This window comes from Pelodiscus sinensis, chromosome 24, assembly GCF_049634645.1.
Source record: "Pelodiscus sinensis isolate JC-2024 chromosome 24, ASM4963464v1, whole genome shotgun sequence".
Lineage (NCBI taxonomy): Eukaryota > Metazoa > Chordata > Testudines > Trionychidae > Pelodiscus > Pelodiscus sinensis.
In genome coordinates this window covers 14,280,921-14,308,244 of record NC_134734.1, presented here as the reverse complement: position 1 = coordinate 14,308,244, position 27,324 = coordinate 14,280,921, and the positions used below count along the sequence as shown (strand labels likewise).

General features: G+C 54.8%; 1 protein-coding gene across 1 annotated transcript; it reads right to left on the bottom strand.

Moving 5' to 3' along the window:
• Positions 1 to 520: 520 nt before the first annotated feature.
• KCNJ9 (potassium inwardly rectifying channel subfamily J member 9) lies at positions 521 to 23,551 on the bottom strand. The gene is made up of 3 exons (XM_075907456.1): positions 23,397 to 23,551; positions 13,453 to 14,428; positions 521 to 834 (listed from the first exon to the last, which is right to left on the bottom strand). The coding sequence occupies exons 2-3, from the start codon at positions 14,381 to 14,383 to the stop codon at positions 521 to 523; spliced, it is 1,245 nt and encodes a 414-aa protein (XP_075763571.1). The 5' UTR covers positions 14,384 to 14,428; positions 23,397 to 23,551.
• Between the last annotated feature and the right edge of the window lie 3,773 nt (positions 23,552 to 27,324).

Genomic DNA, 27,324 nt, shown 5'->3' with positions numbered 1-27,324 from the left:
ACGAGGTGGGCAGCTTCTGTTGTCCCGTTCACGCATCCATCTGGCTCTTTGCTCCACTCTTCCACCCCACCCGTTGGCTCTCAAATGGCCCGCCCGCCCTCGCACCTCCACAATCCATGTCCGTGCTATAAAACCCCTCCTTCTGCTCCTTCACGGAGCAGGCCTCATTCATTGCTCTGTACAGCTACAAAATAGACGTGTGTGTATAAATATCTGATTTATTACCTGCATAGACAGCCCCGGCACACAACCCCACCATCGCTGCAGAGTTGCTACCACTACACATTTTACCCTGTTTTAGAGACCCAAGTCACTGGGTACATCTGCCATCCCTTTGCCTCCCTGCTCACTCTTCTATCTCCTTCGCCAGCTATCACTCCTCCTTCCTTCCATCCTTCCATCCTTCCTGAGCACCTGACGCTTCACGAGTCTCCTCCCTCTGCCATCCCCCAATCTCCCATTCTACGCTTGAACGCTTTGGCCTCGGCTGGCTCCATCTTCCCACCTCGGCACTGTCCCGTTACACCTTGGACTCGCTCTCTGGGTTGGCCAAGCTGCCGTTCCTCTCCTTGTCCCCGGCTTCTTTCTCTGTCCCTTCCTCCACCTTCTCGTCCAGCCGGCTAGGGATGGACCAGTACATGTGGGCGTCCATGCGGGCCGTGGCCTCAGCCATTTCCTTGGCACTGCAGCTGGGCGTGGGCACCTCGAAGGTCTGGTGGAAGCTGTTGTAGTCCACCTCATAGAAGCCATCCTCCAAGCTCAGAACGGACATGAAGCGATGTCCCCACAGCACCTCGTCCACCAGGTAGGAGCTCCGGGCCTGGCAGGTCATCCCTAGGGCAACAAGCATAGCACTGATTAGGCAGTGAGGCCCAGTGGGGAGGGCACTTGACCACAGAAAACCAGGCTTCTGTTCATAGAATCATAGAATACTAGAACTGGAAGGGACCTTGAGAGATCATCAAGTCCAGTCCCCTGCCCTCACAGCAGGACCAAGGACCATCTAGATCATCCCCAATAGACGTCTATCCAACCTGCTCTCAAATATCTCCAGAGATGGAGATTCCACAACCCTCCTCGGCAATTTATTCCAGTATTCTTAACTCTGAGTTCCTGGGCAGCCACGTCCTCTCTCTGTGCCTCAATTTCTCCTACCTCTTGTCCATTTGGATTGTAAGGGTGTGTCTACACTGCAACTAGACACCCACCCCTGGCCAATGGGATCCCACTCAGGCTGCAGGGCTGTCTCATTGCAGTGTAGACATTCGGACTCTGGGACACAGGGAATATCTAGTGCAATGAAACAACCTCACAGCCTGAGCCAGAGTCAAGTGGCAGGAGACAGAGGCAAGTTTTTTACTGCAGTGTAGGCATAGCCTATGAACCAGATGTACACAGGCATTTAGGTGCTTATAGAAGGAGTTAGGCATCTCAGTACCTCTAGCCCTAAGGAAGTTCATCATCTCTCATTGCCCGCTATGTCTACACTGGCAGGTTCTTGTGCAAGAACATCTTGTGCAAGAGTTCCTGCGCAAAACCTCTTGCACAAGAACACGTCCACACGTCCATGTGCTTTTGCACGAGAGCACCCATGGCAGCGCGGACGCTCTCTTGCACAAGACAGCTCCGATGGCCATTTTAACCAGAGGGTTTTCTTACGCAAGAAACCCCTGCCCTGCGTCCACACTGCCTTCTTGTGCCAGAGCTCCTGCGCAAGATGGCTGACACCTATTAGAAAAGAGCGTAGCTCTTGCGCAAGAAGCCCTCTCTTCCGGCGCCGTACTGTAAATCTTCTTGTGCAAGAGCAGGTGGGCAGTGTGACGCTCTGCAGAAGAACAGCCTTTCTTGTGCAAGAACCCACTAGTGTAGACATAGCCATTCGGTGCCGCCCCTGGCACAGCTGGGGCAGGCACCGTCTCTTATCGCCTGTCTGTGCAACGCTCAACACAATGGGGCCCTGACCTCCGCTGAGGCCTCTACTAGGAGATAATTAACAATAGTCAGGCTGGCCACGTTCCGATTGCCTCAGCCCCAAAGTTTAAGCCCGACAAAGGGAAGTCACCCAACAGTGCTCTGTAACCCAGGCTCATGGGCCCCAGGGGAAAGGGAGCCAGGCTTATGGCTGAGTAGAGGAGAGATGGGGAAGACTGCAGGGTGCTCACTTTACTAGGAGTGCTGAGCCTGGGGACTGGACAAACCTTGGGGGAGGGAAGGGTGATGAAGCAGATCAGAGGGAGGATGCGAGGAGGACAGCCCTGCCTGAGGGGAGTGTGGGCGATCCCCTAACTGTCCCCCTCGCCCCCACCTGAGGGGAGCGCGGGCAATCCCCTGACTGTCCCCCCCCCCCCGCCTGAGAGGAGTGAAGGTGATCCCCTGACTGTCCCCCCCGCCTGAGGGGAGTGTGGGCAATCCCCTAACTGTCCCCCTCCCCCCTGCCTGAGGGGAGCACGGGCAATCCTCTGACTGTCCCCCCCGCCTGAGGGGAGTGTGGGCGATCCCCTAACTGTCCCCCTCCCCCCTGCCTGAGGGGAGCGCGGGCAATCCCCTGACTGTCCCCCCCCCCCCTGCCTGAGAGGAGTGAAGGTGATCCCCTGACTGTCCCCCCCGCCTGAGGGGAGTGCGGGTGACCCGTGACTGTCCCTTCTGCCTGAGGGGAGTGTGGGCAATCCCCACACTGCTTTCCCTGCCTGAAGGGAGTGTAAGTGGGAGTGAGGTGACCCCTGACTGTCTCCCCTTCCTGAGGGGAGTGCGGGCGATCCCCTCACAGTCTCTCCTCCCTTGGTGTTGCCCCTTTTGCCCTGAAATAGGTTTGCTGAACTAGTCTGGTGGAGTCACATGCATGTGACGAAGTGGGTCTCTGCCCACGAAAGCTTATGCTCCAACACTTCGGTTGGTCTCTAAGGTGCCACAGGACTCCTCGCCGCTTTTGCAGATCCATACTAACATGGCCACCCCTCTGATACCAGTCTGGTGGAGACCATCTGGGCGTAGAAACACAGCGGGAGGCCCCCCTAGACTGTAATGCCTGGCGCTGAGCAGACAGGTTGGCCCACTGGGTGAATCGGCCCCTTCATCCCCTCACTGCACTCAAGCACCGGCCAGCCTGCAAGGACTCATCCAGGCACAGGGCTTCCCTCACATGACGGAGTGTGGAACACATTGGGAATCCAGAGGAATTCCTGCTGGGGGTTGTGTTACCTGCAGGTTGCACGGTGTTACTGATGTACCCACTTCAAGTCCGCCTTCCCCTTCCCTTTACATGCTTTGTTTCTGTTTCCCCTTGAACAAGAACTGTGCCTGGATTGTTGGCTTACCCATTATGGAGGTATCAGACGAGTACACATGCGGGGTGTCAGGCTAGTCATGGGGGTAAGTACGGGGGCAGGGATAGTTGACCCATGTTGAGAGGTGAGGTCAGGATCCTGACTACAGTAAACAGTCGGGGGGGGTGGGGGGAGTGCACCACCAGTTCCCAGCCAAGAAGCCAGGCTATTGAAACCCACAGCAGAGTGACACTGGGTAAGGGCTCCTACTGATCATTAGTTACCCTTAGGGATACAGCGATCAGCCCATAAAGGGTGGGCACCTGCTGCCATGTGGATTGAGTGTGTCACTAATTCTCTGGCCCTAGTTTTGGAAGCTGATCCTCTTTTAATTCTCCATACCCCTCCTCCTCCCCTTGCCGGGGTGGGGCCCTAGCACAGTGGGAATTTCATCTCCTGGCTGGACCCTATCTACCTCGTCTGTGGATCCCAATGGAGCCCACTCTTCCCTCTGAGAGGACGGGCCAAGCTCTCGCTCTGAAGGATTTCAGCATTCGTTCGGATCCATGTATCTTATATCCAGGCTGAGGCTTAATGCTTCGATTGATCATGATAATACAAGCCTAATCCCTCTGGATGGCAGGAGCGAATGCGAGGGTCAGAGGAATGGATGGCAGCTGTTAACTGGCCAGCTACATGATGTGCACACTGCCACAAATCTCCAGCTCCAGAGAGCCCCCCCGCTTCTCCTTTTTCAAACAGTTTCGCTTTCACCCTCTCATTTGCATTCTCAGCTCTCGCTCATTTTTCACTCCTTTTGATCCCGTTCACTTTCACTTTTTCCTCTCTCTCTCATTGTGCTTCCAGTCTCTTTCACAAGTCCCCCTCCCTCCATTATCTCTTTCTTTTTGGGTGACTTCTCTTTCCAGCCTGTCCCCTCTGCGGCCCACAATTCCAGAAGGGTGTTGATCCACTGGAGAGGGCTCAGAGGCCAGCCAGGAGAATGAGCGAGGGAGCAGAAAGTGGGTCTTGAGGTGCTCGACTCCAGGAATAAACATTTCATAAGGGGCTCTTCGGTCTAGCAGATCAAGGTCTAACCTGATGCAATGGTTGGAAGTGGGAGCTAGATACATTCAGGCAGGAAATAAATGGCCCATTTTTAGTAGTGAGGGGAACTGGACATTAGAACAACGTGCTAAGGGATGGGGTGGATTCTCCATCACTGGCAGTTTTAAAATCAAGACTGGATATTTTAGGAAGAGATTTACTCTAGTTCAGTGTTTCCCAATTTTATCTGGACACAGAACCCTTTTAAACACAAAAGAATTTTGTGGACCCCCTAATAACAGACTTATATATGGAGCTGAAAAAGTAGACCACAAATAAGTAAGGATAATAATAATAACCAAAAGGTCATGAAATCAACATTTAAGTTTAATTGCGATTGCACCGCTGACTGACTGCGCGTGCAGTGCTGAGTCGTGTGGCAAACACAAATGGAAATTATTTTCAATAAAATTCGCAAATGCTTAAATATTAATTTTTAAAAAAATCATAAAATGTTATTGTAATGGATTTTTCTCGTGGAACCCTTATTTTCACTTTGCGGAACCCCAGGGTTCCATGGAACACCATATGGGAAACACTGCTCTAGATCAACCAGGAATTCAGGGAAGTTTTGCAGCCTGAATTATACAGGCGATCCAACCAGTCCCTTCTGGGCTTAGGGTCCATGATTGTAGGAGCCTTTTCTGTCTTCCCATAGGTTTAGTTACAAACCCTGTACCCAATTCTCTACAAACCTCCGGGAAGGGGGGAGGGTGGGTCTATACAGGAAAACATTGCTTTAAATCCCAAAAGACCTCTCTTGTACCAAGATAAGTCTCCATGTGATCGGTATAACTAAAGTAACTATAGTCATTTAAACTCACCCTTTAGTATTTCCCCTAGTGGCAAGTCCCTGTAGATGAGAGGTTTTAGCTCAAGCAAATTGATTGTCAATTAACTCAAGATAATTAACACATTTGCACAGGCTGCTCTGAGCTCTCCCCAAGTGCTTGTTCCAGGACACAGATGTTTGTGGGCATTGAGCAGTTTGGGTTCTGTTCTGTCCTACTTCTTGTCCTCCCAACCTCAGAGTCTGACACCTCCACAATGGATAAGTCAACAATCAAAGCACAGTTTGTGTTACCCTGCTGGGGCGCTGCCACATCCAATCACAGGAGCAACCCCCTTGCCCTGCTCATGCGGGTTGCAGGGCACATAGGGAGAGGGCATCTTAGCGCAGTGGTTTTCACAGTGTAGGTTGTGACCCAATCCTGGGCAATGGTCCCTCTAATTTTTCCTATCCATGTGCAGAATACATTTTGTTCTGTGCACCAAGTCAAGTGCAGATGTGCACCAGCAATAGAAACACAGGCTGGGAGTGCTCTGCTAATCAGCTGGGCGGCATTTGAATCTCTCCTGGGTGGCCATTCAAGCATCCAGCTTACAGGGAGCACTGGTACTGGGTCGCTTTGTCACAACCCACACTTTGAACATCCTTGGCCAGTCCCTACCTGTTCTCACACCATGCTGCATCCAGCTCCTAGGCAGCAAGGCCACCGGGCTCCCCACACTGCCCCCTGCCCTGAGCACCAGCTCCACACTCCCATTGACCAGACACTAGCCAATGGGAGCTCCTAGGGGAGAGCCGTGTGTAGCTGCTTGCATACCTCTGCCTAGGAGCCAGGCCTGTTGCTGGCCGCTTCTGAGGTACAGCAGGGGCCATGGTGCTTTTGAACCCCTGCTGATGAGAAGCCATGGGAGGTAAGCCCATGCCCCAATCCCCTGCCCCAGCCCTGACTCCCCCCACAAATCCAGAGTCTCCTGCATCCTAAATCCCTCATCCATGCCCATCACATAGCCTGCATCACTAGCCCTGACTCCATCCTGCACCCCTACCCCAGCCCAGACATCCTACACCTCTGCCACAGCCCTGAACCTTCTCCTGCACCCCAAATCCCTTAGCCCCAGGCATCCATAATTGTCTTCAAGTGAGTCACCAGAAAAAAAGTTTGAAAACCAATCTTAGGTCATCATGGAGCATCAGTGCCACCTATAGGTGCATATGTGCCGTGCACCCCTTTGTTTACAGCTCACTTCCTCAGCCATGTCCCCAGACTAGCTGGTGTTTCCAATGCAGCTGTCACCATAGTATCAGGGCTTGCTTCTATCTGGAGTAGCGGTTGCCCTTGGCCTGTAGACACTGCCCGTTGGGAAGAGACAAAATACAGGCTACTGGTTTCTTTCCAAGGCCCGTCAGAGCCTGGAGAGAGAGACGGATAATCCCTGGGAATGGAGTGTTCAGAAGGAACCCAGCTGCCGTTGTCTAGCGGCTCTTTGCCTCTCATTTGAGAACCCTTAGCAATAATAACCGGAGGTCCTGGCAGGAGAGTTGGGCACCTGCGAGTGAAAGGCAAGCCCTGGACGTGTGCACTTCACCCACCAGCAAAATGCAACCACCTCTGAGGCAAGGGCAGCCCTGCTAGGGTTGCCAGGTGTCCGGTATTGAACCGGACAGTCCGGTATTTTCGCCTCCTGTCCGGTAAAATAATTCAGAAAATACTGGACACCTATAATATCCAGTTCCCGGGTGCTTACAGGGAAGCTGTCTGGTCTGGTGCAGGGAGGCAAGATGGCAGGCCTGTTAGGGCCCAAAAGCCTCAAAAGCGTTTCTTAAAGGGGCTATGCTGCTTTTTTTTGCTCAACAGCTTTGGTCTCCCCCTTTTTTTTTTCAACTGAATTTTTCCAGTATTTCTTTTTTGGGGGGGGAGGGGGATTCGGTATTTTTGGTTAAACCATTTGGCAACCCTAATCCCTGCAAAAAAATTCAGGGGTGGGGCAATGTTATGACAGCACATAGAACAGTCTATGGCAGTGTTTCTCAAACTGTGGGTCGTGACCCCCAGGGGAGTCATGACCAACTTACAGGGGGGTTGCAGCTGGATCCATTTTTTTTTTTTTTTTTTTTGCATTTGTGTCTCCCCGGCATCTCTGGACAGTCCGGGCTCCATCTGGTCAATTTTCCCCTGCTGCGTCTGGCGGGGGAGTGAGGAGCGCCGTAGAATCTAGTGAAGGTGGAGGGGAGGAGGGGGCAGTTGCAGGGCGCCATGCTAGGGGGTTGCTGGGCTGGGTAGGAACGGAGCATGCACTGCTCTGGCCCACCTGACCAGCAGAGACCGGCAGCTGGCCATGTGATGCTTCCCCTGCAAGCTGCCAGCTGAGGCAGTGGGGCTGGGGGCAGAAGCAGACACTTTAAAAGTAAGATTCTTCTTCCATGCCTGGATCTGCACTGGGGGAAAGGGGGGAGATTTGGTTGGAGCGGACTCCAGACGCTGAGGATGCCTGCCTGGGGAGGGTGGGGGGAGAGTGCACTGGGATGGGGGGGGCTCTGGGGAACCTGCCTCAGGGGGAGGGGTGGATGCAGTCCCAAACTGGACAAAGTGGTGCAACTTTTGCTTTACAACTTTGGCTCCCCCCCTCCCCCCACCTTTTTTTTATTTTTTTGCTTAACAACTTTGGTGAGGTTGGAGTGGGGGGGTCACACAAATTCAATTAGCATTTTAGTGGGTCACAGTATCACAAAGTTTGAGAACCCCTGGTCTGTGGGATAGGATGGTGTCTTACAAAGTTGGATGGGGGGTGGAAGAGATAGTGGAGTATAGAGACCTATGAAAAGTCAAGGGGCAAACCAAGTCGGGGGGGGAGCAACTGCCCTCTTGCCCCATAGCAAATCACACCCCTACTTTGAAGGGCAGAGTAGCTGTGTAATGGCTGCAAAATTATGCTGCGCCAGGGGTCATGATCATCTGCACGGGCACCTTTCATCCGTCTGCCTCACATCAGAGTGCATCACACAGCCCACGCTATTTCATTGTGTCCTCATATCAGTGAGCTAGGGGGTACAGAGGAAGCATAGTCCCTAGGGCATAGCAGAGACCTGAGATGCTACAAATCTGAGTTCTGCTTCCAGCTTGATACCATGTGAGCTTGGACAAGCCCCTTCCCTGCTCCATGCCTCAGTTTCCCCATCTACAACTGGGAGTAATGCTGCAACCTGTTTTGAGCAGACCAGGGACAATGTTGGAGAGTTGATATTAGGATGATGCAACGTTACTTTAGCGTCCAAGACTGGCACCCTGTTTTGCAAGGTGCGGTTCCACCCATCCAGAGGCAGTCCCTGCCATGAGGAGACTGCAGGTAGACAAGATGGACAGAGGCTGGCAGGGGACTGAGAGGTACAGGCCTGTGTGAGGCTACATGGCAGGTGTGTGGCAGAGCTCAGGGTTCCATGGTAGGGCAGTAACTACCCACTAGGCCACACTGCTTCTCTCACAGCCTGCCACCGGGAGCGTTCTGCTGCAGCTGTAGCCATGCCAGAGGGATCCCAGGGCTTCAGAAGTCAGGGGCTGATCTCCCAAGCCAATCCTGCTAATAGGGAGGTGCACAGCTCCCCCCCCCCCCCCCCCCGGGATGCATCTGTGACTGGCCTGCTCCTCTCAGAGCCAGCCAACAGGCGGAGTTCTCCGCTGGTGCTATGGCCCTGGGTTGCCGTGGTGACAAACATGGTAGTTCAGGCAGGGTTACATAACTCTGGCCGGGAGAGGAAAGTGTTTAAAAATAAAAGTGGCTGTTCCCGTGCCCAGGAACAAAGAAGGGGGAGGGAGAAGGAACAGGAAGGCCGGGAGCCCTGGGAAGAAGGGGCTCTGGGGAGAATTTGTAGTGAATCCCCCAGAGGCAGGGCCCTGTCCTTAATCACCTCTGTGCGCTCAAAGCATGGCAGCCAGGCTGGGCTTCTGCTGAGGCCATTGCTTCAGCTCCTGGCTGAGCCGAAGTGACAACGGGAAATTTCCACTGAAAGCCTGGGGCTTGCTACAGTACTAATAACGAGACCTAGTTCACGTCTCTCTAGCGCTTTCCCTCTGTCGCTGCCAGGACAGGGCAGGAGCAATATCTGCCTGCCACAGCTGGGCGAACGGAGGCCGAGCAGGAAGGTGGCTGCCCAAGATCACCCGGCCTGCCAGTTTGATGCTCTCTGCTAGAACATGCTGGCTGCCCTGTGGGCTGCGTACACCTCGGGCTCAGATCGCGGGGCATCGGCTCTGGGCTATAGCTAGAGACTTGGATCTTAGACCTACAGACTCGCTGTGTCACTTCGGGCAAACCAACAAGCCTCTGCTTCCACACCAGTATCCCGGGGAGATTATTACTTCACTGTGCCTGCCTCGTGTGTGAGCGTTTCTGGACAGGGACTGACTGTACCCAGTGCTTCAGTCGTAATGAAAGAGATGCCGGGCCTCAAGCAATTAGGTGCCAGGGCTCAAGCATTTTTTTTTTTTTTTTTTTACTTTCATAACCAATGGAGCAAGCCCAGAGGTGCCGGAACTCTAAACTGCCGGGCCCAGAGGTGCCAGGCTCTGAACTGCCGGGCCCAGAGGTGCTGGGGCTCTGAACTGCCGGGCCCAGAGGTGACAGGCTCTGAACTGCCGGGCCCAGAGGTGCCAGGCTCTGAACTGCTGGGCCCAGAGGTGCCGGGGCTCTGAACTGCCGGGCCCAGAGGTGCCAGGCTCTGAACTGCTGTGCCCAGAGGTGCCGGAACTCTGAACTGCTGGGCCCAGAGGTGCTGGGGCTCTGAACTGCCGGGCCCAGAGGTGCCGGAACTCTGAACTGCCGGGCCCAGAGGTGCCGGAACTCTGAACTGCCGGGCCCAGAGGTGCCGGAACTCTGAACTGCTGGGCCCAGAGGTGCCGGAACTCTGAACTGCTGGGCCCAGAGGTGCCAGGCTCTGAACTGCTGTGCCCAGAGGTGCCGGAACTCTGAACTGCTGGGCCCAGAGGTGCCGGGTTTAGGGATGTGAAGGACTAGTCGACTATCGGATAAGCAAGGAGGAGGGAGAGAAATTGCAATGGGCTTAAACTGCAGCAGGGGAGGTTTAGGTTGGACATTGGGAAAAAGTTCCTAACTGTCAGGGTGGTCAAACACTGGAATAAATTGCCCAGGGAGGTTGTGGAATCCCCTTCTCCGGAGATATTTAAGAGCAGGTTAGATAACTGTCTATCAGGGATGGTCTACACAGTGCTGGGTCCTGCCATGAGGGCAGGGGACTGGACTTGATGACCTCTCGAGGTCCCTTCCAGTTCTAATGTTCTATGATGATTCTATGATGATAGTCGACAGGCTAGTTGACTAGTCGCTTACCCCTGCCTTGCTGCCTCTATCAGAAAGAGGCAGCAAGGGGGTGGCGATGGGAAGAGGAGGGGGTACTTTAAAGTGGCAGCACTGCGTGGAGCCTGGGGCCAGACCCCAGGCTCCATGTGGCACTGCCACTTTGAAACATCACATGCAGCCCAGGGACAGCTGGGGTGTCCCCTGGCTGCATGTGGTGTTTCAAAGTGGCAGCGCTGCATGGAGCCCGGGATCAGCTGGGGACTCCCCCGCTGACTTTGGGCTCCACGCAGTGCTGCCGCTTTGAAATGCTGCATGGAGCCTGCCGCCGGGCTCCCCACAGCGTTTCAAAGTGGCAGTGCCACACAGAGCCCGGAGTTAACAGGGGTGTCCCCAGCTGATCCCAGGCTCCATGCAGCACCTTCACCTTTTAAGTGTAGCAACAGCCTCAATTTTTAACATCCCTAGCCAGCTTCTAAACTGCCGGGCCCAGAGGTGCCGGGGTTCTGAACAGGCAACCCACAGGCACTGGAATTCGGTCCTGGCCCTGGCACAAATGAAGCACTGATTGCAATATCATTATGTGTCTGTGAAGCACCCTCCAGAACACGGCCTTGATCTTGGTCAGGTCTGTGCTGCACCTGCCACAATAAGCCCCTGATCTCGGTAGGGCTCTATGTGACATCAGACTTGACACAATAGAGGCCCTGATCTCAACCGGGCTCTGATAAATTCCTGGCACAGTGGGGACCTTGATCTCAGTCTGGGGCTGTGCAGTGTCCGGCATAATGGGGGCCTGACTTCCGTGAGGCAAGGGCAGAGTTTCGGGAAGGCAGGGTGGGGGGCAGCAGCCATGTGCACTGGGCCGCAGCTTGCTTTTCATCCCGTTCCCAGGACTATCGGGTGTGTTCCCCGCCCTTCCAAAACTCCCCTATTGCCTTCAGGGCTTCTGCAGGCCACTGTAGCACAAACCCCAGTATGTTACCTGCTCCATATCAGTTCTGTGCGGTTTAGGAATGTCTGATAAGTGCTAGGAACATACGACCACCTGTCAAAATGCAAAGCCCAGCAGGTCTCAAACTACGTTCAGTGAGGTCCTTGTGATCTACGGCCAGATGGCTGGGCACATGGTGCTGGCTGCTGTAACACTTGCTCCGGATGCTAGACTGCGCCAACAGGCAGCTAGAATAAAATTCTCAGATTGGAGGGGCTCAGCCTTAAAAAATCAGTAATTGTTGTTGGAAACTAAGATCCACGTGTCTTCAGGGGTCATGAGGGTAGCCCCAGAAACTGAATCTGGATCTCCTGAGCCCCTATTTTGGGCCTTAACCACACAGCCACTGCCACACCAAGTGTGCTCTGCCCTACAGAGCACATCTTGTTGGATTCAATCCAGAGCAGTCAATAGGAGCTGGTGCATAACCACGCAGCACTGCAGCACCAGGGTCCTCTCCCCGCAGATTTCATTATAAGGCTCCAGGGAATAAATGGTGCATTTCTGCCACTAGGTTATGTCAATTGCTGAATGGTTTATTGCCTGTGCTTGATGCGAAGCTTTTGAATAAAGAAGAATTTTTTTCAAAGTAATGGTGATTTATTCCCGATTGACTGAATAAAACAGGAATTACTGTTCACTTAATGGCCCTCTTTTAGAGTTCCCATTTCTTCCTGCTGCCCCTTTTCCCTTTTTTGTTTTTAATTAACTAGCAGGGAACCCAAATTCATCCCATATATTATTATTTGGATTAAAGTAGTGCCTACAGCTCATTAGTAGAATCAGAACCCCACACTAAAATCGGGGCCCCATTGTGCCAGGTGCTGTATAGACATGCAAGACATTCCCTGCCTGAAAGACGTGACAGTTTAACAAGGAAGGACCATTATTCCCCTTTAACAGATGGGACACGATGCCAGGACAGAGGAAACGACCACCCCCAAATCACAGAGACTAAGTAGCAGAACTAGAATTAAACCCAGATCACATAACCCTGAGCCAGTCCCTTGATCACAAACCCATGATCCATGCAAGGCATTTTACCTCTACCTCCTATCAGAGGGCTTTGAACTATTGGCCTGGATTCCACTTTCAGCACGGCAGCATAGACCTCTCTCTGCCTCTTGAGCTAATGGAATAATTCCATTAGCTGTTAGGAGTAGTAAGTTGTTATCCTTGAAGGGGCTCTGTTGCTGCCATTGCTATATGGATGAGCTGTGACCAAGAATGAGGCAGGAGATGGGCTCCAGTGGAGATTGGGAGCAAGGCTGACAGAGAGAGCAGAGCATCAGACAACAACAGGCTACTTTGGAGTTGGAGTTGGACCATAAAGAGGCTACACACAGGAGAGGAAACCAGGCAGTGCGTGTGGTGGGGATATAACAGATGGGCGTGCTCCCTGCTGCAGATCCATCTGGGGAACGGCAAGTGAGCTTTCTTGACTCATGAAGTCTAGGGAGCACTGCCTGCCCAGATACAAGATAAGCAGGAGCAGCGTGTCTGATCCCCCAGTGTATGGGCTGAGCAGTCCCGGGATAGGATCCTGGGGGAGCCTGGCCTGCAGAAAAGTCTTGGGCCGGATTGTGGTGGTGAATACAACACGCTCCCCTCCTGGAAGAGGTGTTCTGACCCAACGCAGCTGCTCAAGGATGTGAGTGGAGCAGCCATGTGGTCATATCCTGGCTAAATGCTGCCCAAACCCTGCACTGGATCCAGCCTGGCCCTATGAGGAACTCACTCTGAACCCTGTCCCAAAACTGGGCTGGGAAGGTGTATGCCTGAGATAGGCCCATGGCCTGGAGTTAGTGTGCAAATGGAGGGGACTCAATCTAAACTTGATCCCCCAACTGAACAAGCTCTAGTAAGAATCTGGATTAGGCCCAATCTGGACTAGATCCAGAGCAAGACTGGGGCACAGTTGATATGAAGCCAGCCAGCATTAGCCTAGGTTAGTGTGATCCTGGGGGACCCCCAGGCACAACACCTTACCTGTGGCCTCCACCATCCCTTCCAAAATGACAACAATCTCAAACTCGTCCTTCTCCAGCTGCTCCCTGGAGACCTCCCAGAAGGGGCTGTGCTCATTGATCTCATGGCTGATGATGAGGGGCGAGACCAGGAAGAGGCGGTCGTCGCCCGTCTCGAAGCCCACGTTGATGTCCGTCTGGTTGAGGGGGATAAACTCCCCCTCATGGGTCTGCTTGGACTTGATCAGCTTGGCCCGGATGGAGGCCTCCACAATGTGGGAGCTGCGCAGGTCCCCGACCCGGAACATGAGGCACAAGCGGTCGTCGCGCAGGGAGACCACCGCGTGGGAGGAGAAGACGAGGGTCTCGGCCCGCTTGTTGGGCTGGGAGATCTTGACGAACATGCAGCCCACCATGAAGGCATTGACCATGGAGCCCAGGATGGCCTGGAGCAGTAGCAGGATGATGCCCTCGGGACACTTGTCTGTAATGACCCGGTGACCATAGCCAATGGTGGTCTCGGTCTCGATGGAGAAGAGGAAGGCCGAGACAAACCCATTGAGGTTGTTGACACAGGGCGTCCAGGTGTGGTCCTCCAGGTGGTCCAGGTCGCCACGGCAATAGGCGATGAACCACCAAATGAGGCCGAAGAAGAGCCAGGTGATGGCGTAGGCTAGGATGAAGACCAGCAGGCTGAAGCGCCACTTGAGGTCCACCAGGGTGGTGAAGATGTCCGTGAGGTAGCGGTAGGTCTCCCGCACGTTCCCGTGCTGCACGTTGCACTTGCCGTCCTTCTCCACGTACCGCTGGCGCCTTTTCTTCTTCACGGCCTTCTCGGGCTCGTTGTCCCCGAGCCGTGCGGAGGCCTTGAACGGGCGGGAGCCAAGCGGGGGCTTCGCCTCACTCACCGGCGTCTCAGGGATGGTGGAGAAGCCGGAGTTCTCCTTCGCCATCTTAGAACCCTGGAGACTAGCTGCCCCGGCCAAGCTCCTTAGAGTCTGAGGGAACAAGCAGGACATGGGGGTAAAAAAGATGCATGCCCTTTTCCCAGGATGGACTTTTAACCCTTACAGTGCTGACGACCTACAGACCCATCTCTAGTGCTCTCCTGCTACACAGCCCCGGTTCTTCGATGATCAACTCTTGATTACCTCCCTGGTAACCTCTCACTCCTCTCATCCCCTGCAGACTTGCCCTCAACTCCTCAACTCCTGTTTGCTCCCCTGATGACCCTTGTGAGGAAGTGTGGGAATTGTAGGAGGTTGCATGCGGTAGGAGGTTGCATGCGGAGGGAGGGCACTCAGTGTTACTGGTTAATGTGGTAAGTGAGGAGGGGGGGGTGTTGTTACAGGGAACGGTACAAAATGCCAGCGACTGGTGATGGGGAGACCCAGCTCGCGACTGGTGATGGGGAGACCCAGCTCGGTGGTGCAGCTGGAAAGCCAACCAGGGCTGCTGGAACCATTTGTGGGGGTGCTGAGAGCCCTTGAACCAGACTGTAAACCCTGGATATGTTGGAAACCACTTCAAGCCAGGTGGTGCTGCAGCACCCCCACCCATGGAGCTAACAAAGCCACCGCTAGACGGGCCTCCGGCATGGCCTGTGAGCCTCACTGAAATGCTACCTATGCCAGGGTGTGGGCAGCTGAAGTCTGGGGGAACCCTAGGCAAAGCCCAAGTAGTTGGACCACATAGGGGAGGGGGTTATTAGCTGCACATCCAGGTCTAGAGCCCCTCCCTCAACCCATGGCTCAGGCACCCTCCCTGTCTGCCCTCACCTGATTGAGGGCTGAGCTCCCTGCAGCCCCCACGAGCTGAGAGCAGTGGTGGAAGGGAGTGGGGAAAGGGGAGGATAATGAGGTCTCTGAAGGGAGGGATGCCTGGAGACCTCAGCTTTGGGATCAGCCCGAAAGGACCCAGGCAACTTCACTGTCAGCACCACCAGGCTACGTGGACTGGAGAAGCCATGGTCACAACCAGCCAGGGATGTCCTGGCCCTTACCTGGATGTGAGTCTGTCCTCCCATCCCCATCAGCTCCTCACTGGCCATCCACAGGCAGCTGGGGCTCCCCTTGGGAGAGGTTCATGCTGAGCAACTGCACCCCCTCTTCTCTCCATGCTAATCTCTCCAATTCAGCCTTGCCTGGACCCAAGCTCATACCTGAAGCCCACTTCTCACCGCAAGCCTGGCTGAGACTCCCCATCTGCACTGTAACCCAGGCTAGAACCCTAGCTCCTCAGCCCCAAAAGCCCAGGCCTCTACAGCTTGAGCTAAGGGAGGGCTCCCTCGGTCACCACCAGCCACAGTAGTAGAGCCTTTATCCCCTCAGTGATAAGGGAAGCTGCTTCCTCACAGATGGCCAAGGGGCTCAAGGCAGCAGCTCACTGCTCTGTTTGGCGCCAGCTTCTTGGATGGCTTCATAGAAATTCCCTTTCTACTTTCAGTCAAGTCCCACTTGGCTTTGATGCCCCTTTCCTTGTCTTTGTTCCTGCTTCACCCTCTGCAGGAACCTTGTGTCATTGTCACCCCCTGTTCCAGGCCAAAGTGCTTCGAGGACAGTAGTGAACCCTCAAGCTGCCTGGGGTTCACAGAACTGGAGGGTGCTGCAGAGTGGCAGGTTTTGGGGACTTACAGGCAGGGCCTTAGCACAAGGACGAGGGTGGGTGGGGGGGGGCACCTGTCCAGTCTCCATGTCCCCTGCAGGGGGAGAGCAGCCATGGTGCTGGGCTACTAGAACCGGGGGACGGGCTCGTCCACTCCCATCTGGACTCCATAGAACACCCCACCAGTCCCCATCCAGGTCTCTGCTCTCTGGTGCTGCCAGTGATTCAGCCGCATCCCCTGAGTCTCTTCTGATGACAGCAATGGACAGGCCCATGCACCTCACTGGAGGGACACACTGTGACGTAGTGGGGGTGCGGTGTTCCCACCTGGCTGTGTTGCTATGTGTGATCCCAGTGACTCACCACACACCTGTATTGGCCCAGACACCTACGTCCCAGCCGGAGCAGATAACCACCCTGTCCCCTGATAACCCCTGTGACAAAAGAGAGAGACAAAAGAAGAGACAGGCTGGGGGGTAGGGCCGGGGAGTTGAGTTAGTCTCGGCTGGGCTAGGTTGAGCGATGATGTTTTAGATCAAGGAAAGGGGGGTTCAGGGCCCGTGAGCCCTTCCCCCCAAGAGGAATAAGGCTGTCTGCTCTTGGTGCCTGTGCTACCATGGATCCTATGCCGCACTGTGTCTGTGAGAAGCACTAAAACCTTCGACTCTACTGGCTGCCTGAGAGTCACATCTCGCTGCGGATGGGGGTGCAGGGTCGGGGTCTCCCTGACGCATTGTCACCCCCCCCCCCCAGCCCTTGTGCCCCCTTCAGAGCACTCTCACATCTGGCATTCGAGACAGGGCTCCTGGCCCCAGGGCCGGGCTGGGACCGTGCTTCAGGGCCTTGGGCACAGCTTAGGTGAAGGAGCAAATGTCAATCAACAGCTCCAGACTCGGGCGCTGGGGAATCTTTATACACTGGCGACAACAAAGGACTCGTATCGCTGGCTAGAGAAGGGGGTGCCGCTGGTGCTGACCCCCAGAACATTGGCCATCCAGTCTTGATCTGCCTCCTGTTCCGTTGACTCTCCTAAACCCGTGTTTGCAGAACCCCTGTTATTCCAGCCGCGGGCTCCTCACAACAGCTCTGTCAGTGCCCCTCAAGCCCAGCCCAAAGCCCCCCCGCCCAAATCTTAGCCCTACACTCCACACACACAGAGCTCTGCCAGGGCCCCTCAAACCAGCTCTGCCCTCATTGCTTCTCCAGCTGGGAGTTCCCGCTCCAATTCTCACAGCTCCGGGGGAGCCCCTCTATCCCGAACTCCATTCCCTCACTGTGCCTGTCCTGGGCATCTCAGTCCTGACCACCTGTCCTATCTCTGCGCAGGTGCTTGACTCACTGCAGCTCTCCCAGCTGGGAGGGGAAAGGGGCTGATCACAGGTTCCCCCGGGCTCTCCGTCGTGTACTGCAGAGAACTCAGCTCCGGGACACAGCATCTAATTGTCATTCCATTGTTTTCCTAAGGAGGAGAGTCCAGCTGGGGCAGCTGGGGAAGGTTGGGCCAGGGCCTTGGAAATAAATATTGACTTTGTATATTAAGATAATGGGGCTGTTTGTGCTTCTTTATGCTTCTAAAGCTGCTGCCTCAGCATTTGTGTCTCTACACATTACTTATCAGCTTCTGTTACTCCTTCAGGAGGTTTTACCACTGAACTTTCGCAGCATCAGTTACATGCAACCGAATCTTTTGCTAAAAAAACCATCATGGCCACCACTGGCCCAGCCTAAATAACCCTGAGTAACACTTCTAAGGCAGCTTTGGTCCTGACAAAACCAGCAGAACTTTGCAACGAGCAGATTCCATCATACACACATGCAATGCCAGTGGGGAAAGTAACACAACATTTCTTACGGATACTGTCCTGTTGGAACCCGGATCCCTGACAGCTCTTTAAATAGCTCCCTGCTGGCTTTTGCTGCAGCTCAGCCAGATCTTACCAGAGCTGTGAACCAGGGCGCACCCGCTTACTTTCATCTCTCTCTGTCTCTCACACACACATGTTGGTTTATACACACACAATATCAGCTAGAGCAATTTGCCCAGCACTGACATGCAGCCACCTCTGGAGAGTGCTGTGGAAACTACAAAACAGCAAACAGCAAAGCTGCTTGAAAGCTGGATAGCCAGAAGGAAAAGTAACCACTCCTGTTGAAACTTTGGGGCAGCAGTGGCAGCAAAGAAGAGTCAGAGCAGGAAAACAGCCTGCAAAGCTCTGGAGCATCAAGATCTTTTAGAGGCCGGCCCTATGAGGTGCTGGGACCTGCCACTCCCACTAACGTCAGCACCCAGAGTGTCAGAATCTGTGTCCTGATGAATCCAATAGATGGTGCCTTCACAGCAGCGGGGCAACCCGGGGCACTGAGCTGGACCCTGCTTCTGGCTTGGACACTCACCAGTTTTGGTCTCAGGCATGTTCCTCAGGGCCAGAATTAGGTCTCATGTGCTGCCACTCACAACTGGTCTGTGCCTCAGTTTCCCCTCGCCCCCCGTCCCCTCCCCAGTAATATATTCAACTATGTGCAAAATGCAGTAGAATTTGCTCCTGCTAGGGTGTGCGTGTGCACACACACAATCAAACAAATGCCACACACATCACACAAAACCAAACCACACACATATGAACAAAGCATACACCAACACAAATGCATGGACATATAAAAAAAGACACAAAATGCACACACGATAACCACAACACACACTGAGCACTCAGGCATACACACAAACGATAGCACAAACACTTACAAGTCATGTATATAGAGTCACACAAAACACACACATGCACACAAACATATCCAAACATATATACCCTTATTTGTGAACATGGATTTTTGAGAACAAACATCCTAGCTCTGTTTTTACAGGCTTCCATGGGAAGAAGGCTCAACTTCGGTAAATCTCACAAAATAAAGAAATCCACCACGGCTGGCCCTATGAAACGTTCTGGTGGCTGATTTCATGCCCTTCCCCATGAGTCATGCCCCCTGACCCAGCTGTAGCCCCATGTCAGGGCTTTCCCTAGGTATCTCTGAAATGTGCTGTGTTGTATCGATATTATCCCTCTCCCCCACTCCCTCCACTGTGTGCCTTTTCCTGGGGATTGGCGGCAGGGAAGCAGCATCTGCCAGAGATGCAGCTGGCGATTTTATTCACGGTGAGCTCTGCACCAGTGATGAGAGCAATGACAAGATCTTACAGCACATTCCTAGAGAGCAGCAAAGCCCTTCTCTGTACTGTACATAAAGGTAGTGCCGGACTAGCCTCATGGGAGGGTGATGAGACAGCTGTCAGTGCATCAGGGATGTTGACAATTTGGCCACAGAGACAGACGTAAGCCTTTGAGTAACAACCCTCCTTGGATGTCCTTGGGGGATTAGAACCAGGGGCTGTCGCCTGAAGGGGTCATTTCAAACACACACAGCACTGGCTTTGTGCTGCTTTCTGTGCGACCCATGGGAGCTTTCCTATGGCGCAGAGCTGAGCCATCACGGGGCACTTCTGAAAATGCCACCCCTGCTTCATTGCCCCATATCTCTTGAGCTAAAGGAGCAGCTCCGCCTGCTAGCAGCAGTCATAGGCTAGCTTCTGGGGAGACACAGCACACTGGCCTGGTGAGTTTTGCTTGCTCCTGATCAGTGCCCTGGTAGCCAGAAGGCTGGGTTCTACTCCTGGTTCAGTCATTAATTCCTCCTGTGACTTCCTCTCTTCTCTGATGCTCTAGTTCCACCTCTCCTTCTGGGATGATGTAGCAGCCCACAATTTGAAAGTGACAGGCAGGGAGCCCTCAGGGTTAGGACTGTGAAGCACAGAGCTGGAATTATTAATAAAATGCAGGAGGCTGAGCAGCAGACAGGAGTGGGGGTGTGGATGGCCTACTGGAAAAGGCCCTTCGGTTTAGCTAGCTAAGAAAGAAGGCAGGATGAGTCAACCCAAATTGGAAGGAGAGGGAGGGGGGCGCTGAGCTACACATCCAGGCCCTGATCCTGCAGTGGGATCCAGGCTCTAATGAGGAGCCCCCTGGGACAGAGGGTTCCCCCCCAGATTTGACTGGCAGAGCACAGCCAGCTATCAGCCTGCAAAGCCAGGAAGCACTGTCCCACTCTGTGACCTCAGACTGTTGGGGGGCTTTTTCTGCACAGTAAAGGGCAGCCTCAGAAGGCGCAAAAGTCTCCTGAGTAATTAAAGAAAACTGACCGAGCTGCCAGCTGGGGATTCAAACTGTGATGACTTATTGCACGGGAAAGTCCAGCTCAGCATGCTAGGTGCTGAGGGCTCCTTGTGGGAACTGAGCTTTGGAAAATCTGACCGTTGGGGGGTGGGGAGGGGTGTTCTCTGTGGCTCTGGACCAGGACCAAGACTTCAGGGTGTCATTATTGCTAATTAGCCCTTAGGAAGCAGCCGTCTTTTTGAACGATATAATACTTAGCTCTTCATCTGTTGCCTTCAAGGCACTTGGTAAAGGATAGGCTTGTGGTTAAGGTACAGTTCCCAGCTTTGATATGGTCTCCCTATGTGACCTCGGGAGAGTCACAATATTGCTTTGTGCCTCAGTTTCCCATCTGCTAAATGGGGAGCCTTCCTTTCACCATGCCTTTGTCTCTTTCAGTTTCTAGCCCTTGGGGCAGGAACCATGTCTCATGGGGTATGTCTACACTACAGCACTAATTCGAACTAACTTAATTCGAAGTAGGCGTTAGTCCTTGTAGAATGAGGTTTACCTAATTTGAATAAAGCGCTCCGCTAGTTCGAATTAAGTTCGAACTAGCGGTTTGTATGTGTAGTGCCTATTAAAGTTAATTCGAACTAACGGCTGTTAGTTCGAATTAACTTTGTAGTGTAGACATACCCACACTGTGTAGTGCCTAGCCCAACACAGCCCTGATCTCAGGTAGGAACTTTAGGCATTGTAATGCTATGAGTGAAGTGTCATTGTCCCCCATTTCATAGCTGGGAAAACTGAGGCAGAGAAAAGTCACGTGAGCAAGAGCAGTGGTGAATAGAACCCCATACTAGCACCGCCCAATGGCTACCTCTGAGCCTTCCTGTTTGAGAAAAGGATCTGGGATGCTTTAGAGACTGCAGACATAGCTCCCTGGCTAGCAACAATAGACCTTGCTGCATGGTGCTGTGGTAGTCTCCTGACATCCTAGGCACTTGGGTGGGATCTATGCAGGGCTGGATCCTCCCATGTGGGCTCGTCATTTCACCACCCCCCCTGTGGCTGGTAGAATCTGACCCCCCTCAAGCCATCTTCACTGGATCAGGAGACTATCGGGGTTCCTCTACCACTGCCTCTCCCTGCTGTTGGCAAAGTGACAGAAATGGGGCACTGCTGGGATGCTGTTCTCAGCTGTGTGCAGCCAGCATAGACGAGAGCAGCGCCCGGGCTGCTCCAAATGATGGGCATGTGGGTCCAGCCCAGCAGAAAGGCTGTGCCAGCACCAGGGAGGGCCTATAGGAATTTTACCTCATCATTGCCCACACCCAACCTGCAGCCTGGGCACATTCCTCCTCAGCTTGGCCCCAGAGCTAACCCATCAGGCTGGAACCCGTAACAGCTTCTCCCACTGCTGTCTCCTGGGTGTGTGAGAGGCAGAGAGCTCCCACCTCATTGCCTGCTGAGGCCATGCCTCTCACATTCCCACTCTGAGGTCTGAAGCAGGCCCTGTCACCCCAGTATGTGGGCACCCCAGGCAGTGGCGTTATACAGGCCCGTAGTGCCCAGGCCCCACCAATATTCAGGAATATGGGCCCAGCTCCACTAAAGTTTGGGCTTGTGTTTTCAGAACTGTCCTATCCATAGGATGGATGGGAGCAACCAACCTGGGCCCCATGCTTTGTGGGGGGAGGGACTATACTTCAAAGGATGTGGGGTCCAGGGCAGCCTGAGGGCTTAGAGGAGGGGCCTGGTGCTGTCAGCAGCAGTGAGGAGGCCCTAACCTGCTCTGCCCCACCCTGCCTCTTCCCACCCCTGCTTCGTCCCCACTCCACTCTTCTCCCAAGCCCCCACACTCACCTCAACTCTTCCTGCCCTGTTCCCATTCCACCCCCTTCCTCGGCTTTCTGGCTTCCATTCCCTTCCCTGAGCAATGCCAGGAACCGATGGGGCAGGCAGGGGCCAGGTTGTTCATTGCTGCCAGTTACAGCCCCCCCCCCAGGGCCCCCGGGATCCTGTGTCCCCCTGAAGTGCGGAGCCATGGCGTTTGCTCTGGTCCATCCTATGGACGGGACGGCTCTGCTGGGACCTGTTCTGGGCACTCCAGAAATGATACAAACCTGGTGCCCGTGCTCACACTCGCATGTATTTAGCCTCATTATCACCACCCCCGGCCGGGCAAAGCCATCACCCTCAGCCGAGCTGGGAAACCGAGGCACACAGCTCAGGTCAGGCAGAGTGGGGACCCCACTCCAGGACGCCCGCAGGCTGGTCTAGCGCCCTCACCGGGCTCTGCCTCCCCTCGCCAGGCCTGGGGCTCTCCCTACTCAGGCAGCTTCCAGAGCAAACCCCTCTCTCTAGCCCAGTCACCCCCCAGCTGGGAGCCCTGCAAAGCCATGGCTCCAGGCTGTCCCCGCGGGGGGAGGGGGGCTGGGCTGCCTCAGGGGCTGCGAATGCCCCTCCCCCCCGGCCCCAGGGCGATCTGCTTCTGTGTCCTTGGGTGCCCACTGTCGAACTGGGGGGGGGGGGCGGGAGGAAGGGGGGAGGATCCTGCCTGGTGCTTCTGCCAGTCCCGCTTCCTAGCCCTGAGCGCCCTCCTGGCTCCTGTCCCTGCGCCTCCACCGGGACAGGGGGGTGGGGTAAATCCAGTTTATTCCCCCTCCCACATACCCGCCCCCCCCCATGGCTTCCAAAGTTGGGATCCGGATCAGAGCGACTCCAGATCTCGGGGCCTGGGGGGGCGGGGGGGAGGGAACTGATCCCCCCCTCCCCCAGTGCCCCGTCACTTACCAGCGCTCTCGGCTCCGAGTTTCACACCCCGCCCCCAGGTGTAAACGGCAGCGGACTGGTTCCGGAGCTACCCCATCCGCTGGGTCACCCCTGAAGTCAGGGAGAATAGGGAAGGGGGAGGGGGGCCGGGCACCGCGTCTGAGGAAGGAACCAACCCTCCCCCCACTTGTTTCACTGCAGATCCCCCCCATCCCCCCCGGCCCGCACTCTCCAGGGCCCGGTGCAAACACCCCCTCCCCTCAGGGCTGCTCCCCCCCCCCCCGACCTCAGCCCCGCCCCCCAAAGTGGAAGCAGCCCCCAGCTCCAGCAGCGCCAGCGAAGGGCCCCGCGGTGGGATCGGGCCCCTTCTCCCCCCGCCCGCCCTCGCCCCAGCCGGCGGCGCACGGAGCTGTCCGCCCCGCAGGTGCTGATCACTTACCGCGCCCGGGCGCCCGCCGCCCGCCCATGGCCCGCAGCCGGGGAGCCCCGGGGTCCGCGCCCGGCGCCTCCCGAATCCAGCCGCAGCGGCCGCGGAGCCGCCTGCGCGTGTGTCTGTCTGTGCGTGTCGGTGTGTCTGTGTCCTCCCCTTCCCAGGCACCCCCGCTTCCCGGCCGTCGCCACGACAACCGCTCCGGACCTCCCTGGGCTGGGCTACCGAGCGCTCCGCTCCCCCAGCCCGGCCCGCACCTCGGGCCCGCCACGATCCCCGCCCCCCAGCCCCGGATCCCCGCCGCGCTGGGCCGAACCACAGCCGCGTCCGACAACGGGCCCCTGCTGCTCCTGCCTCCTTCCAGCCAGCCCCCTATCCCCATCCTCCTCTTCCTCCGTCCCTCCACCGCCTTTATTCATCAGTCCCCACAGACCTCCTCCATCCTCCGTCCATCTCCATAAACCTCCTCCGTCCGTCCATCCCTCCGTCTATTCATTCACTGCCATTATTCATCTGTCCCCATATATCTCGTCCATCCATCCACTAGTCATCCACCCAACTAGCCAGCCATCTTTCCCCATCCACCTCCTCCGTCCGTCCATCCATTCACCGCCTTTATTAATCTGTCTCCATATACCTCCTCCGTCCATCCATCCATCCATCCACACATGCTGACTTCTATTTTCCTCCCTCCACTGCCTTTATTCATCTATCCCTATATACCTCGCCCATCCATCCATCAATCCACCATCTTTATTCATCTGTCCCCATATACCTTCTTCATTCATCCATCCATTCACTAACCCCAACCACTTCCTCTGTCCATCTATCTATCCATCTTCATCCATCCATCCACCTCCTCCATCCATTAGTCTCCATACACCTGTTGCTTCACTAGCCAGCCAGCCCCCCACACCTCCTTCCAGCCTTTCATCTCTCTTCCTAAACTTCTCTTCTAGCCATCCATCCATCTAGCCCTCCCCAAACATCTCCTCTCTTCATCCACCTCCACAGATCTCCTCCTCTACCCATCCATCTTTCCATCCATCCACACACATGCTGACTTCTATTTTCCTCTGGGAAGTGTTCCACTCCCATTCTGCCCAGAGGCCCCACCCCAGCTTCTTCCCCTCCCCCAAACATTTCCCATCTCACTCTGCCTCTTCCAACACCCCTCCTCCTCCAAATGCCCCCATCCACCACCTACCATCCCACAGCTGATCATGGCCAGATGCAAAACAGCTGAGTGGTGGGGGCCTGCAGAACGGCTGATGGGGGGAGGGGTCTGCTGAACATCTGATGGGCTGATAGCTGGTGGGTGCTTGAACATTCACTGCTTTTTTCCATGGGTGCTCCACCCCCAGAGAACCCACAAAGTCTGTATGTATAGATCCATCCACCTCCCCTCTCCATCCATCCACTCATCTCCATATACCTTGTCTTCTATCCATCCATTGATCTGCCCCATATACCTAGTCTATCCATCCATCCCCATATGTCTCCTCTATCCATTCATCTGTCTACCCCCTACTCTCTCTCTCTCTCTATTCCTGTATACTCCCATCTCTCTCTTTCCATTTCTCCCTCTGTCAATCTCTCCAGTATCTTTCTGTTTCCTGCCATCTAGCCATAATTTTTGATGGACATTGAAAATGTCCAAGTTCCTCTATGCCTCTTTCTACAAAATGAAGCGTATTAAGGTGTTTCTAAAAAAGATCACAGTGTATCCCTTGGTTTTTCTGTCACTGCCTGTCCTTGTGCACGCACGCACACACACACACACACACACACACACGCACACACACACACACACACACACACACACACCTCCCCATATTCCCACTATTTACAAAGCTTTCTCTCTTCTCTATATCCAGTGCATTATCCACACCCTCCTCCAGGAGCAGTGACTATTTATAGAACTCTCTCCCCCTGTGCTGCTCTCTTCATACAGCATTTGATACACAGCCTCCTACTCCAGCAGCAACTATAAATAGAGATGAAGTGAGAATGCGACAGGCCCAGCCCATCGGGGTCTTTCCAGGGAAGGCTGGGCAGATGTTGGCCTTGCTGGGGGTTAGAGATTTGCTCCTCAGGCCAGAACAGTGAGATGGGTGGGGAGGGGCTTGGCAAGGGGTGGGTTCTCCCATTGAACCAGCACTTTGCCACGGCACATGTGGATTTGGGGGAGCAGGGCAGGCAGCATTGGAAGCGATGAATTGTCTCTTCCCTTCTGGCTGGTGAACGGGGATGGATGCACTTTATGGTCCCCCCAATAGCATCTTCCTTCTAGCCTGGTTTCTATAAATATTGCCTCAGTGCCAGGACAGGGCCACAGGGAGGAAGGCCTCAGGAGCTCCATGAGACGCAGGCAGGCATGTGCCCAAGAGAAGGGTGTGAGTTATGCCCAGATCTGACAGGGGAAAAGGGGTTTTGTGGCCCCACACTCGGACACCTGTGGCTGGTGTGGGGGTTGATTGGCAGGTGGGGCAGGGCCCTGAGACATTCGAGCACCAAAGCCTGGCTCTGCTCAGCTCTCCCATCTCACTCTGGTTCTCTCCCTCTCCCTCTCCTTCCCCTGCTCACATTCCACTCTCTCCATCCCGCCGCACTCTCTGTCCTTGCTCCAAGCTGGAGTGGGCTGGGGTGCCACCTGGCTGAGGCTCCCAGGGCACTTTTGGGGTCACCATTGCCCAGAGGATGGTGAGGAGATGCCAGCAGGCCTCTGGTACCCTGGGGGAATCTCACAGTGGATCTTTTGTGGAGCAGGTGCCCCATTCCAGATGCCAGCTCCGTGACCCTTGTGCCCAGGGATGTAAGGATCCCAAGTGACCACATCACCTGCTGTTTTGTGGAAGGCTGACTGAGCTGCTGATTGTTCTCCAGGCAGCGGCTGCTGATCCCCCGGCAAAGGGGCACTGCCTTGGAATTGAGGTGATGGCCTGGCAGGAGAAGGCCAAAGGTCAGGCAGCCATAGTGGACAGGAAAGCAAGCCATGGGTCCACAGACACTATTGCCTGGTGCATTCGCAGAAGCAACCATCATTGCCTCCTGGGCTCCAACACCTGTCCCTTTAGCCCGGTTTTGGGGGTGGCGATCTACCCCTCCCAGATTCACATGCACACACTGATGGGCATGGGGACACGCTAGCAAGAGTCAGCCTCTGGCTCAGGAACCCCATGTGGAACTCAGGGCACTGGCTCTAGTGGAATCTTGTGCTCAGTACTCTCCTGCCGTGGCTAGTTCAAGACAGCTGTTGCTGCCATGGAGTGAGTCCCACACTGTGTGGTCATCAACTGGGGACTTTATATTGGTTCTTTCTTTGATTTCCCTTCAGCTTAAAATAAAAGTAGCCAGGCCTGAAGATGCCTGTTTATTGTTTGCCCGGGGCTGGACATACAGTGTCTAATACACAATACCAGCTAGGGCCCAACACTCACCCCAAGGGGAACATTTTAGCTAAATCCATGCCATCTCACAGCTTTATCTAGAGCTATAGTTATCTGTATTCCAGCAGGGTCATCTGAAACCAGAGCCCTAGGTGCTGCATGGACTGAGAGAGGGTCCCTGCCCCCAAAGAACTCCCAGTCTATAGCCCAGACAGACCCAGGGTGGGAAAGGAAACAGAGACCTAAGGTCACCCAGCAAGGCAGCAGTAGAGCCAGGACTAGAACCCAGGTGTCCTAGGTCCTCACCCAGGGACCTGCCCACTAGAATGGGCCAATCTGATTGAGGCCCCCTTTGCACTGGTAACCCAAGGTTTGAGGCAATGGTGGAGCTGGCCGCTGGTATGGGGGGTGGGAGACTGCAGCCATTTTTACAGGGCTGGGTACACTGCAGGCAGCTCTGCAGTTCTGTGTGGCACATTTTGCTGCTCCCCCCAATGCACCCCATGCTCGGCAGAGTAGGTCCGGTATCCTCAGCCAGAGCCAGTTGG